We start from the raw sequence: 13,939 nt of genomic DNA on the forward strand, positions 1-13,939 counted from the left end.
AAAATCACACCACTACTCTGTTCGTTAAAGTGCATCTTGTAGAATTACTCTAGATGTGGAAAATTATACAATTATGAGTTTTTAGATTAAAATTTGTAGATTAATAACATAAAGGGAAGTCACAATATTTTTAAAATCACCACAACCAAAGAATCTCAATACCGTCGACTAAATACTAAATGATCCAAATTTGTTATCAAATTACCCTAAAGTTTTAACTGGGTTTGTAAGACTTTATTTCTTTAGCACTTGGAGACACTTTTTTCAGTAAAAAAACAGAAGCTCATTGCATCTTCCCCCTAACCACCTTCAGACATTTATTCATTAGAAAAAAAGTTTAGGGGTTGTTTCAGAATAATTATCATATAATTAGGGTATTCAGGAACACATTACACAATGAAAAGAATAAAAAGGATGCCCGAGGATCATTGCAATCTTTCCCTGAACCATCCCCAGACACCTATTCATTAGAAAAAGAGATTTCACGAAATAAACCCATATAGGGGTCGTTTAAGAACACTTAATGCAATGCGAAAAATAGAAGGCATGCTCGAAGCACCTTGAACCTTTCCAAGAATCATCTTCAGACATTTATTTACCGAAAAATACATATTTAACAGAACTAGCTTGTACAGGGGTTGTTTCAGAATAATTATCAACTGAGTAAGGCATTCAGAAACACCTAGTTTGGCGAAAAAGAAACAGAAGCACCTTGGACCTTTCCACGAATAATCTGCAGACATTTATTTACCGAAAAATATATATTTAACAGAATTAGCCTGTACAGGGGTTGTTTCAGAATAATTATCATCTAATTAGGGCATTCAGAATCACATGACACAATGAAAAACAAAAAAAGGATGCTTGAGGATCATTGCATCTTTCCCTGAATTATCTTCAGAGATTTATTTATCGTAAAAAAAAGAATTTTCACAGAAGTAACCTTTCCCGGGGTTGTTACAGAATTATTAACGGATTAGGGCACCGGAATCACTGTATCTTGAAAATGGTCTTCAAGAAAATGAAGCCCGAAGACCTGTGATCTAAACTAAGGTTGCATTTTTGTTCTGAAGAGTGTGGTGAATAAGATTTGAAGTATTTAGTCGACAGTTCTTGGTTCTCGACAAATTCGAGAACAATTAATTTCGAAAACATCACCCACCACTTGACAAATAATAAAGATGGGAGCACACAGCAAGCAAGCGATGTATATTTATATCTATATAATGATATAAAACAAACATAATTTAAACAAAACCTCTCCAGGTTCTTGTATACCAACCAACGCACTGACCTCTCCGCCGCCACCGATTCCATTGTGCGTCTCATCAGAGGGTACTGATCGAGTACTGCGTTGAAATGATCCACGGACAATGAAAATAAATTACAGTACGTCTCCGCCCTGACGGACGCCACTCTTCTGGCGTTTGTCAATAGGCAGATTTCACCGAAATAGGAACCGTCGCTTAAACTAGTAGCTACTTCACCGTTCGCCATTACGATATCGACGATACCTTCCTGGATGAAGTACATCTTGGAACCGATCGTTCCTTCTTTTATGATAATATCACCTGAAATATAAAAACGGACATAGATCAATGTCAATTAATTGGAAAATACGCGCAGCAACTTACCAGGTTGGAAGACTTCATATTTCAATTTGGTAACAACATCGGATACGAAGTTCGAATCCGCATTCGCGAAGAATGGTACAGACGCCACCAAGGACCTGCAATTGTAGTTGATGACGTCTTCTCGTAGTTTCTCGGATAGTTCTCCCAATATACATTCTTCGTCGAAGAATTTGCCCTGGTAACGGTGTTCGAAGTATTCGGTTATGCGTTGACGCATCTCTCTCGGTAATTTCCTGTACGCCATGTATTCTTCGACTTGCTTTACCTGATGGATGCAGTAAGAGAAAAACGCGATTTCAGATTTGGTCAGGCTCAGGCTGCAGTTTTTTTTTAATAATGGTATATTATAGTAATGGACTGGGAAGGAAAGGACAGAATATATCGCAAAGGAGTTTGGTCTTACTATAAAAATATCATTATTCAAGTTAACTTTCAGAAATAAAAAAAGTCATTGGTGTGAAAGAACCGTAAAAAAGCAACCAAGAAAATGTGGATAGTGGTAAATGTTCAAAAGTGGTAATTCACAAAATAATATGTTAAATGCCAAGGTTTTATAGTGATATCCCGCGTTATCTGTCACGTCTTCTATGTTATGTGTTCTGTGCCATCTATCACGTCTTCTGGTTGATCTTTAACATGCTCTGTGTCATCAGTTACGTATTCTGTGTCATCAATCATGTGTTTTGTGTCATTTATCACCTGTCATGTGTTCTGTGCTGTTTGTTACGTTACAGATGACATAGAACACGTAAGAATGACACCACAGCCGCTTTCAATGGCTAAAAAAGTGAAGAATTTCTTTAAATTTTCTTTTATTTAAGATTTTTCACCCACTGTAATTTTATACTAATAAATGTTCACGAAAACAAATATATTTTTTTATTATAATATAATTTATAAGTGTATGAGTAATAAATGGTTTTGTGAAAATACCTTGATTGAGTCATGTGGCAAATGACGGCAGGATTTCGTGCTCCAATCAAACGTGCTTTAATAGATATTGTTACAGGTGCATTTATAGGTTAGATTTGAAATAGTAGAATCTCATATTTCAAATTTTACATAGAAATATATAGACGACTGAATACTTAAAAGTGGGACTCATATTTTTTGTGTTTTTAATTTACACATTAACAAATGATAGAATTGTCAAATAAATTCGATATTGAGTGTCAAAATTATTGCAAACAATGTTGTAATACATATTAATTATGGTGGAATGAAAATTTGTTTCGTTTGTTTTTTGTTTTGTTTTGACAGATTTAATTTAGTAAGATTGATGAAAGTGACATATTTTTATTGTCAACAATACCAATCACGAGCGATTCCAATTGGATTGCGCCCTCTATACATTTTTATCAAAATATATCCAGAGAAGTTGTGAGGTTAGTTATAATATATGAAAATGTTAGGTTAGAATATAGGATAGCATGCAGATAACCAGTTGTGTAAGTATTGTAGAAATTGATAAATAATTTAAAATTATTACTGATTATTTTATTTATGTAAATAAACTTTTTCAAATATCTACTTTGAATGTAATTGAAATTGGATATCAACACGCAGATATCGGAATAACGTAGAAACATTTCCACCACTCCATTATTCATCTTTAATAATTGACATCGTCATACCAAATGCCATTAATGATTTAATTGACATCAATATCGAACTATTCAACATTCGATATGTGACAGTTGACGTTTGACCAAAACAAGAAACCGCAGCCATTTTAGAGCCATTTCGTTACCTTTTCTCTGTATTGTCTTCGCGACGAATCCAAACTTTGTATCAAATTCGTGGCGTGGCCCAAAAATAGTGCGTAACACGTCGCTCCGGATATCATTGAAAGCATGGTTAACCACATATCTGTCAGCGATTGAGGCGGAAACCTACCGTAACCTATACACAACATGTGGGACATCGCCTTGAACAGCGCCCACGAGTATTGTTCTAACCAGGATACTTCCTAAAAATGTTTAAAGAAAAAATGCCTTAAATAAGGAAGTTTTCGTCATATACATTTCAAATAGAGACAGAGTTCATTGGATTGGTTTGTGAATGGAATGGAATGAGGAATAGTTTAGGTTTGGTCCTGATAAAGAGTAAATTTTTCTCTGCAGCTGTATTATCCTCGATAGTAGGCCATTTCACTGATGAAGAGGTTCACAGGAAAATCATAGAAATCCTGCCACATCAACGATCATTGTTGTTTTACATATACCAGTATTAGGAAAAAGGTTACCGTGATTCGGACCTTAACCAAATATATGTCCTTGCTTGATTCGACATCAATTATTTTACTAAGGAAAATATGAAGAGGACAATGTGTGTATATGAAAAATGTCCATCGAAACGCGTAATTTAAATGTGGCGCCACACATCAGGGTAAATTTCTTTTAGGTTATATTTTTTTAACTCAGCATACGTAATTGCTTTGTCTACACCAGCGCCATTCTGTGGAATTATTTTGAACTGTTATTTATCGTATTCAACTGAGCACTTTCTAACCTCTATAAATGACTGTTGAAAGTTTCATAAAAGTCAAATTAGACCAAAAATAAGACTGAAGACTGAAATTTACTTGAGGTCAAAGTACAAAACTGGGTTTTTCGCGATTTTCTCCTAAATGGTAAGTTTTATATAATGAGATTACTTCTCACAAACATTGTTGATCATAAAATTATCTTCAAAAAATGTATGAAATCTTGTTTTCATCCATAGTTTAAAAAAAAATAGAAAGAAGAAGTCTGTATCATTTACAAACATTTAAATCAGACATCCTGTATCATAAACTGGATATTCGTGAGTGAAACAAATCGTTAAAATTATTTGTTGGTTACTTTGTTAATTTGTGATATACAGGCTCGTAAATGGCGTAAAAAATTTCATATCTTATCGTCTGATGGGGATCAACATAAAATTATAATTATAACGTGTGAATTTGATAGAATATTACCTGTAATTCGTTGATAGCAACCCAGGAATTTGGGGGGAATCCTTGTAGCATCGGAACTAAAAATTGTAAACACCCCGACCAATGACCAATCAACAACATCATACAAATTAGGTTGAATATCCTCATAAAAACGCTGGCCATATTCAAAAACTGAAAAACAAAAACGAATTGATAAACATATATATTTATTATTTATCTAATATAAAGAATGTCCCACAAAATTAACTATAGATCCAGAAAACTTTTGGTAACTTGAAGGATTCGGTTGCGTAATCAATAATCAACGCAACCTAGAAAGAAATTAATAAGGAAGATCAACATTAACAGATTTAAAATGAAAGATTGAAAATAAATGTTTTTTTGAAATTTTCCAAATTGTTTATTTTAAAAAACTAAAATTATGTTCTTCATTAGAGAACAAGATTGGACTCTAAAAAATTGAAAATTTAAATCGAGTGTCTTTTCTCTTTCACAAGAATCCTTGTGCCTATTTGGGGACGTAGCATATGTTGCTGACGATTGGTTTTTACCCACAAAAAGGTTTACATGTTTAATCTCTACATATTTTCCCTAAATGTCAAGATGTATCAAAGTTGTTTCTTCAATCAAATGACTTCTTTTAGTAAAAAACCAAAACAGAAAACTCAAGAAGTTGTCGTAGGTACTTTTTATTAGTTTGGAATTTGGAAATGCAACGAGAGAGTGTGAACGAATAGTAAATTGGATTCTAATTTGTACGGAATCGAAAGATAATTCTTGAGTAAATCCGGATTTAATTGCAAAAAGTGTTTGTGCGAAAAAAGCGGCCTTCAAAACGAGCCAACAACTTTTTTCTTAAATATGAAAACGCGCTGCAAGTTTATTGCCATGGTATTACCTAGCTGTCCACATCTGCTCAAGAACAAGATAACGCATGTCAAAGCAATTCGAAAGAAACCTTTCGGAAAAGTTTTTGACATTTGAAACGGCTCGGACAGAAACTAATGTAGTAACATGATGTTTAAACTGGTGCGAACACATAAAGATACCAAGAAATGTAACAGGATGGGAGGAAAGGAAGACCCACGAAAACTTGGCTTGAACAAATAGTATTGGAAGAAGGAAGAATGGAGAAACAATACGACAAATGAATAAACTAGCAGAATACGGTTAAAACTAAAACACTAATACTTTGATGGTCGAAAGGACATAAAGAGTTTTAGAGAAGAAGAAAATTGAACCAATTATATCCGAGCCTTTCTTTCCTTTTATTACCTCCTGGTTCTTTGTTGTTACAATCTTTTATCGCGTCTTTCCCGATTATTTCTCTCGGCAGAACAAATCATAACGACTGAAACGGTGTGTTCTGAGTTTACGATGGAGTGTAAGAAACAAGAGAGCTGATTAGGATGACTGCAAGGTCTAGCTCCAACTGGGAACTGGAAATCCTCCAATGGTTCCAGAATGGATACTCGATGTAGCCAGCGGAGATGGACAGAGACGGGACTTTTTTGCCTATCTTACCAAACAACTATTTCCCTGAAGCCTGCGCAAAACTCGATTGGTTTATACTACGAACATAATAGTCGATCCGGAGAGCCGCTACTGCATGGATGAAGAAGAAACTGCAAACAACGTCATCTGTAAGTGCCTAGTACTCGACGGGAGAGGTTCAAACCCTTGAGAAAGCTTTACAGTTTGCCTGGTGACGTCGAAAGGTATGAGTCAAAGTACCTGATCGGTTTTTTAAAGGAGATCGTGTTTTGGTGATGTCAATTGGAGCATAAGGCCAATCAGAGGGTAAATGTTCTTAGTAGTCCTAACTATAGGATTAGAAGTAGTTCTGATGAAATCCAGAATTCTCAGTCAACATTAAATGCAATAATTATTATAAAATTTCATCAGTGGTGGATTATTTTCAAAATATCATTCAGATTTTAATGGAATGTGGGATTTACTATAGATAAAAGTAGTAAAACATTTTGTGAAATAAATTCACATTTGCACTATTGGTGTGGGATGAACGTAGCAAATTTATTTTCTCTCTCCGTTTACCGCAGATAGAAGTGATTTAAAAGTTTAACAACCGATCCAAACATCAGCATTGATAGGCTGTATAGGGTGGTTTGCCTTTTGACAGATGACCTGCCGACTTCCCAGAATTTGAAGCCACCAACTCACTATACAACACTCATAACAAATTCCGCTGTAAAAAAGAAAAGCTGCATCTATTATTTTATCCTTGGTCATCATTCCATTTATTAAATGGATTCAATCTACTGTTTCCAACAAAATTTTTAATAAAATTTTTTCGCTATATTTTCATATTTATGATATAATAAAAAACAAATAAAATTATTGAAGCAATTGGTGTGGTTTTTTCGCAAAATAATCCTCAAAAAGCAAACTCTCTCCTCTGTCGAACGTGGAGCTTTAAGCAATAAATTAAAAGCTGTAAGTTTTCAACGATAAGCGTGTTTTAAAGCATTTTTGAATAAGCACAGCAAGAAGAAACGTTTTATGATAATTTTGTATACATTATTTTTTTATTGAATGGCTGAATTAATTTTGTACGTTATATGTTAAGGTTATGGCAGTGACCTTTGGAAATATGAACGTGAACATCAGCATACAATCCGATATTATTTTTTTTAGTCTTCATTGAATCACACTTTACATATCTAATTACTCTTTTTATTTTAATAGAAATCGTGTTAAAACAAAAGCGTGTTTGCCCCCCACAAGTTTATAACAAAAAAAAAATGTTCTACTTATTTTTTAATTTATTTTTATAACTGACTCTCATAGAGGGCGCTATTTACACGGTTCGTACAAAGTAAGTTGAACATAACTTAGATTTATTGATCAAAATTTTAAGTAAACTTAAATATCATTCAATTTTACACCCAAAAGGTACTTTTGGTAAAACTTGATACTCTGTATTGTTTTCAGAATATTTCGATTCATATTTGGTTCTCGATATGCACGTCGGACAGTGTAATTGTGAGTATTGGTGTAGTGGTAGTATATACAGTGTGTTCAGTAAGCTATAAGGTCATTAAAATGACACTGAATTCTATCTTCCAAATCTCAACGTGATGTGTAGTCCAAAAGATTAAAATTACATCACCTAAGAGGCCAATGAACCAGAGCTTGTCCTTCACATTTTTTTAAACGCCCCATAGAACCTAAGGACGTCACCAGTGAATTACAAATTCGTTTATTCCAAAAACTAGCTACATTATTGATGGTGATAAATTGAGGTGTTTGCGGCTGCGATCCAAAAACAAAGAGAATGCAAAAAATATTTGAATCCTTCACTACGACAATGCGCTAGATAAATATTTAACAACATTCCAAAGTTTTGGATCTTTTGCTGATAAAAAAATTTCGCTCCAAAGACACCGAAATATGACAATATTATGTTACGCTGATGATACTGTTCTAGTCGCAAGGAATGAGGATGATCTTGAAAGGATTTTGATGATGTGTTTAACTGTACAGCCAAATCTTTCAATATGACAATATCTGCGTCCAAAATAAAGTGTATGACCACATCCAAAACTCCTATAAGATGTAAGGTAGTCGTAGAAGACCAGATAATTCACCAAGGAATGAAATTCAAATGCCCAGGAATCGAGATTTCAGGATTTGGAGACGTAGAGAACGAAGTAAGCCTAAAGGCTTAAGGAAAGCAGCATCTTTGAATGAAACCATGAAGAATAGAAGCCAAATCGAGAATATACGGGGCCACGTTAAGACCCATAATGACCTACACCGCAGAGACACGGCTAGAAACTGCGAAAACCAAAAGAATTATGGAAACAGGATAGCCGCCGGAGGAACCCTACTGGACAGGGGAAGAAGATTGTGCAAAATACATGACGTCAATAAATGGGTTCTATCAAGAAAGAAATAATGGAATGAGCACAAGATAGCGGTGAAGATAACGCGCGGTAAATCCCCATTGGGCCGAAGAAGTAGCAACCGACGAAGGAAAAGGTGAAGCGACAACCTTGAAGCAGAATAGGAGGCAAGGTTGTCGAAGATAAAACAGGCGACTGAGCCTAATACACGGAAGAAGAAGAAGAAGAAGGTTCCATGACTTTTAGGACTGCTTCAGGAAGTGAAAACTTCGCCAATATACTTGTTAATTAGCGTGCAAGATAATAATTTTTTGGTACAACCTATCAAATGGGATATGGTAGGGGTCGAATATATTAAATCATTTGAACCGCAGCTTTGACCGAGGAAGTGTCAAAATATCTAAAAGTAGTAACGTCAAATGGATCCTGCACGATTCTATATTCTTTTGGTTGATTTTAATGATTCCAAAAGAATCGAAAAGCGTGCTATGGATCGGAAATGGTTTTCGATTCTTCTATTGAAAATAATTTTAATTGTCTCAGAAGAATCCGAAACTATTTCTACTCTAATCGTGATAATTTTCAAGAGAGCTAATCTACAATTCCTACTAGTTGATATTAGTCCTAATAGATTCTTTACCTTTATCCTTATAAAGTATTTTTATATTTCTAACTCTTAGGACATAATTTTGTTTTGTATGTATGAAAAAAAACTCAACGAAACGCACAAATTTTACAACAATTATTCAAACGTTCTTCTAGTTTGTTAAAAAACTGACCGAAATAAAAAAATTCAACGGTAATTGATTGTCTAAAGTGTTTAGATTATACCAGATTATTTTTAGATTATTCAATTCAATTCTAGTACCTTAATTTTTTTTAAAAGACGTACTTGCTTTCGAGGGGATGCTTACAATCTAACAATGGCGCGCGGAGGGTTTCTTTCAAGGTTAAATTAAAGGTACAGTTTAGAAAATCGCAATTATTTTTAGTGAATTCCCTCTTCTTTAAGAATCTCTATTCAAAAATTAAAAAATATCTGTACTTAACGAGTTATAAGCGAAAAACCAAACACTGTATTTTGCAGGTGTTTGATTTTTTATAACTTTCGAAACTTGTTTTGGGCTAAATAACTTTGAAACACATAATGATTGACAATATGTAAAATTAACACCGATGTCGAGTAGATTTTTAAGTAACCAAATAACCCTAACAGAGTGTATTCAATGAAAACTGTTTTGAAAAATGATATTCTATCATTTAATATACAGGATGTTCCTGGACTTCATAGAAAAAATTCAGGAGTGAGCAGATGACGTGAAAATAATGCTGTGGCATCGATAAAAATTTTCAAACTACCCCTCGTACTTACATTTAATTATATAATTGAACATTATCAGTTTTTGATGGATGATTACATGTCCAAGTATTGTGTTTGATGTAATGAATAATTTTACACTACTATCTAAAGGATCATGCCCAATGGTTAACAATTCGTAACTTTTACAGGGACAATCTGTACAATCTAATTATAGCAAATTTTCCAATCGATTATCGAGATATGTACATTTTTAAATCGTTGTACATGCCAAGAAAACCGTTCGCCATAAAGAAACATTCCGATGAAAATTATCATAAATTGTAATTATTCATTGAAAATACTTACAGGAGATATTAAATTACAATCAAATCTTTGAGATTTTTTTATTTCACCGCATTATTTTCACGTCATCTACTCACTCCCGATTTTTTTGTATCGAGTCCCGGAACATCCTATATTATAACTTACCTTGTGGAAGTTAGCACTGAGCGAGTTTGAGATCATGCTCTATATCGGAAAAATTGATATTTTTACAAGAATTTTTGATAGTGCAGTATAGACAAAAAGTATACAATTATCTAATGAACGGATAATAATTATAATATAAAACATAAACCAAATATAGGTCGATCCAGACTCTCCACGAGGTCCCTCTCTTTGCCTCTTTATCTCAGGTTCGTTTTGGGTTTTTTCGGGTACGAGTGAAAAAATATGAGGACGAAAATAAAGTTAATTACGTGTTGGATAGGACAATGTAGATACAGCTACATAAACAGGTACTACATTTTTTTTACTGTTGTATCGTATATATACAGCAATTAAAATCTACAAAAAATCATTAATGGCGACTTTAGAGGGTATTTGAGAAAGGAAAAAGCTTCAATTAAATCTGTTTCTGGTATAAACACACGTCCATTTTGTTGTAGACTCAACGTACAACCGAATGAACCAAGAGTGTGTGTAGCTGGAACTCTTGCCGCCTTTACTCATGTATAGAGTCTCTAGGAGGCGTTTCGTGAGAGTCTGGAGCGGGCATTTTATGCCTTCAACTGACCTAAAGTCCATTTGACCAAATAATGTAGAATTTTGGGATATGATTTATTATCAAAGATCAAAATAACAAGTTAAATGATAGGTACTTCAGTAACAATATTTATTTCTCTGTTATTTTGACTTTTTTTAACTCGCTACCGAAATTTTGTCACTAAGATTTTATAAATAATACGAGGTATATCCACGAAGTAAGTTTTTATTTCTATTACCGCTGCAATCTAGCCCAAGCCGAAGAAATGTACGATGTTTTCAGTTGGTTACTACCAACGTGTTTTTTTACCGCTTCCTTATGAGGTCAGTCTTAATTGAAAATGCAGCCGCTTGTGAAATTAGATCTGTGATTTGTTTTCTAAATGCAAAATTAGAGCAGGTGGAAATGATCGGTAAATCTGCAAAGTTTACAGGAAAAATGCTACGAGAGATTCAATGATTAGACGATGGATCAGACAGTTCAATGGAGGACGATGAAGAACAATATGGACACCCGTCTTTGGTCACTGATGCAAAATTCTTACTGCACAACACGAAAAAAAGTACTTCAGTTTTCGAAAATGAAGACAGTGATGATTTTTTCCTAGTATAGTCACGGCGGGTAAAACTTTCACAAGTATTTGTCTGAGTCGTGGTTGATCATCCTCCTTACAATCTGGATCCTACTCCTAACTACTTGCATCTTTTTTTACACCTAAAATATTTTCTTGGCGGTCAACACTTCAACGATGATGAAGAGGTGAAAGAAAACACAGGCAACAACTTTCTACGAAGAAGTATAAAATCACTTTGTGGATATACCTCGTAGAATGAAAAATATTATTTCTCTTATTTACATTTACGGTATATTGACGTATCACAAAAGATTATAGAATAGCTGTGATGTGATAGCATGCACAAAAAGCGTTCAACTTCTTTTGAAGTTATTGTAAGTGAATTTTTTATGTGTACTTCGGAAAGTTGACAACAGGTAGAAGGAAACATTGAAATCAGTTTTTAAAATTAATATATTACAACAAAAACTATTTTACAATATTTTTTCTATTTATAATTAAGGCTCATTCACATTGTGCGTTTGTACTGCGGTTAATCGCCGTCCGTTTTAAGGGCCGATCACGTTATTTAAGGAAAATGATTCGTTGATGATTTGACATATAAAAATGAATTATGAAAAATTCAATTCAATAAATTTTATAGTAACAATAATGTTGAAGAAAAAATGAGGAGTAAAATCCTCGAGCCTGCCTAAATGTACGTTTTTTTAATAGGTCCAACTTCTGATGGTGAATAATTAGTATTTAGACATCCTGAAATATTTTACTTCGTTATCTACCATCCAATTATACAAGGTAAGTAATTATTTTTACGTTTTTCTTTCCAAAAAACTTCTATCCCCTATATTTTTCCACTTAGTCAATGATTTATAAATATTGACCATAAATTGTGTTGTACAACAAAGATTTGATGGAAATCACTTTTTTCCACAGTCGAAACGGATAATGTGAAACAGTCTTCAATCTACAAGCCGGAAACATAATTTTTGAATACCAGAAAAAAATATTGAACTGCAACTTTAGTTGTTTGTGTTTTTATCGTAATTTCAGTTTTATAAATGATAAAAATTAATTATAATCGCAGTCTATATCCTCACAAAATGAAACAAAAATTAGACAGATATTTTGAGTACATGAAAACATTCCAATTCAAGCAACAGTAGCTGAAGGATTCTAATACAGGGCTTGATAGTCAATTCTCCATTTTTGAAATGACTCTGGATACGTAGAAAGCGAGCGGGGCGAGTTGTCCCCACCTCAAAGCACTTAAATCGCCAAGGAACAGTGATCAAAACAATATCGATCGTTAGCTGTGGAAGCGTTTCACTAAACTTGTAGCCTATCTAGCAGCTTAGCTTCGTTTTCGTAGTGAACTCAATAAAGAAAAGAATGACAGTAAGAAATCCGTTCTAACTCTTGAAAATGTTGTAGGAAGAAGCCTACGAAGGTCAAAGTGCAGCCCTTGGAATTCAGATAGGTCTGTTCGAAGGATCTTAAAATACTTAAGTAGTTTAGGCATTGAACGAAAACGATGGCAATTCTGCGAAATTTTTTTGGGTTGAAGCAACCTCTGGATGAATGACGAGACATATTTTCAGTTTTCGGGATTTGTGAACAAACAAAACTGGTACTGAAGTAATAAAAACCATAATCAACTTAAATGGAAATCATAGATCTATTTTTTTATTAAAAAATGAAAGGGGACAGTCTGTTACCAGAACGCAGAGTGGTATTCGGGAATGTTAAGGTCATTATTCAATCCTCAACTTCGTCAACATGCATTCAATGATCAAATCTTATTCAAACAAGCCACAGCATGAGTATTATTAATGAGATTTTCCCGAATAATGTGATATCCCGAAACGGAGCGATTCACTGGCCTACTCGTTCGCCCGACATCACAATATGTGATTTTTTCTGGTGGGGATTCCTGAAAAGTAAAGTGTACGAAGAACGAATCGTACCGTTGAAGAAATCAAGAAAAGAAATGTAGAAACATTGACAAAATTTCTCAAAATACACCGAGATTATCATATTTTGGAAAGCTATTGTAAGTGGTAGGAAATTATGTCGAGAATTTTACGTTAAATAAATTGATAATAACGGAAATGATTCATAATGAAGCTGTCAAATAAATTGCTATGATCTTTACCGATGAAACTGTTCCCTAAAAACTATATTATCCTCTCGCCAACGTCAAATATCCTTTCCAATAAATTTGAGTCTTTTCCGATAGAATCTAAAGTATGGTTAGTGCAGTACCTTCGTCAAATTTGAGAATTTTCGGCTCACAAGTCAAAATTTTCCTAACTGATCTGTGTTCAGATCGAATCCGATCACAGGTTTGTTTAATAATGACAATCGTTTTTAACAGGAAAAGGCGACAAGCTGGATTCATCTATAATGTCTCTTTGTCATCTTGAAAATGTGAATGCACGCACTTCAATACAGTTCTTTTGATAAATTATAAGTTTTAGTTGCGGTTTTACACGTAAAATTTCACAACAATTCGTTGTTCTACCACTACGGCTATACTGATTTGTCCACAGAAGCCAGACGCTGCGTTTCCGCTAAAGAAATAG

At 33.9% G+C, this 13,939-nt stretch overlaps 1 protein-coding gene across 3 annotated transcripts in view; it reads right to left on the minus strand.

The window, feature by feature from the left end:
* LOC130446256 (potassium/sodium hyperpolarization-activated cyclic nucleotide-gated channel 2) overlaps positions 1 to 13,939 on the minus strand; it is a 138,287-nt gene that overhangs the window by 15,367 nt on the left and 108,981 nt on the right. For 2 of the 3 annotated variants that reach the window (XM_056782385.1, XM_056782386.1), the window contains exons 7-10: positions 4,594 to 4,743; positions 3,385 to 3,603; positions 1,635 to 1,899; positions 1,295 to 1,571 (exon numbers count right to left, since the gene is read on the minus strand). In XM_056782385.1, coding sequence (XP_056638363.1) covers positions 1,295 to 1,571; positions 1,635 to 1,899; positions 3,385 to 3,603; positions 4,594 to 4,743 — 911 coding nt within the window. Of the gene's footprint in view, positions 1 to 1,282; positions 1,572 to 1,634; positions 1,900 to 3,384; positions 3,604 to 4,593; positions 4,744 to 13,939 lie in introns of all 3 variants that reach the window. The other variant, XM_056782384.1, reaches the window with a different exon arrangement.

This window comes from Diorhabda sublineata, chromosome 7 (genome assembly GCF_026230105.1).
Source record: "Diorhabda sublineata isolate icDioSubl1.1 chromosome 7, icDioSubl1.1, whole genome shotgun sequence".
NCBI classification, from domain to species: Eukaryota; Metazoa; Arthropoda; class Insecta; order Coleoptera; family Chrysomelidae; genus Diorhabda; species Diorhabda sublineata.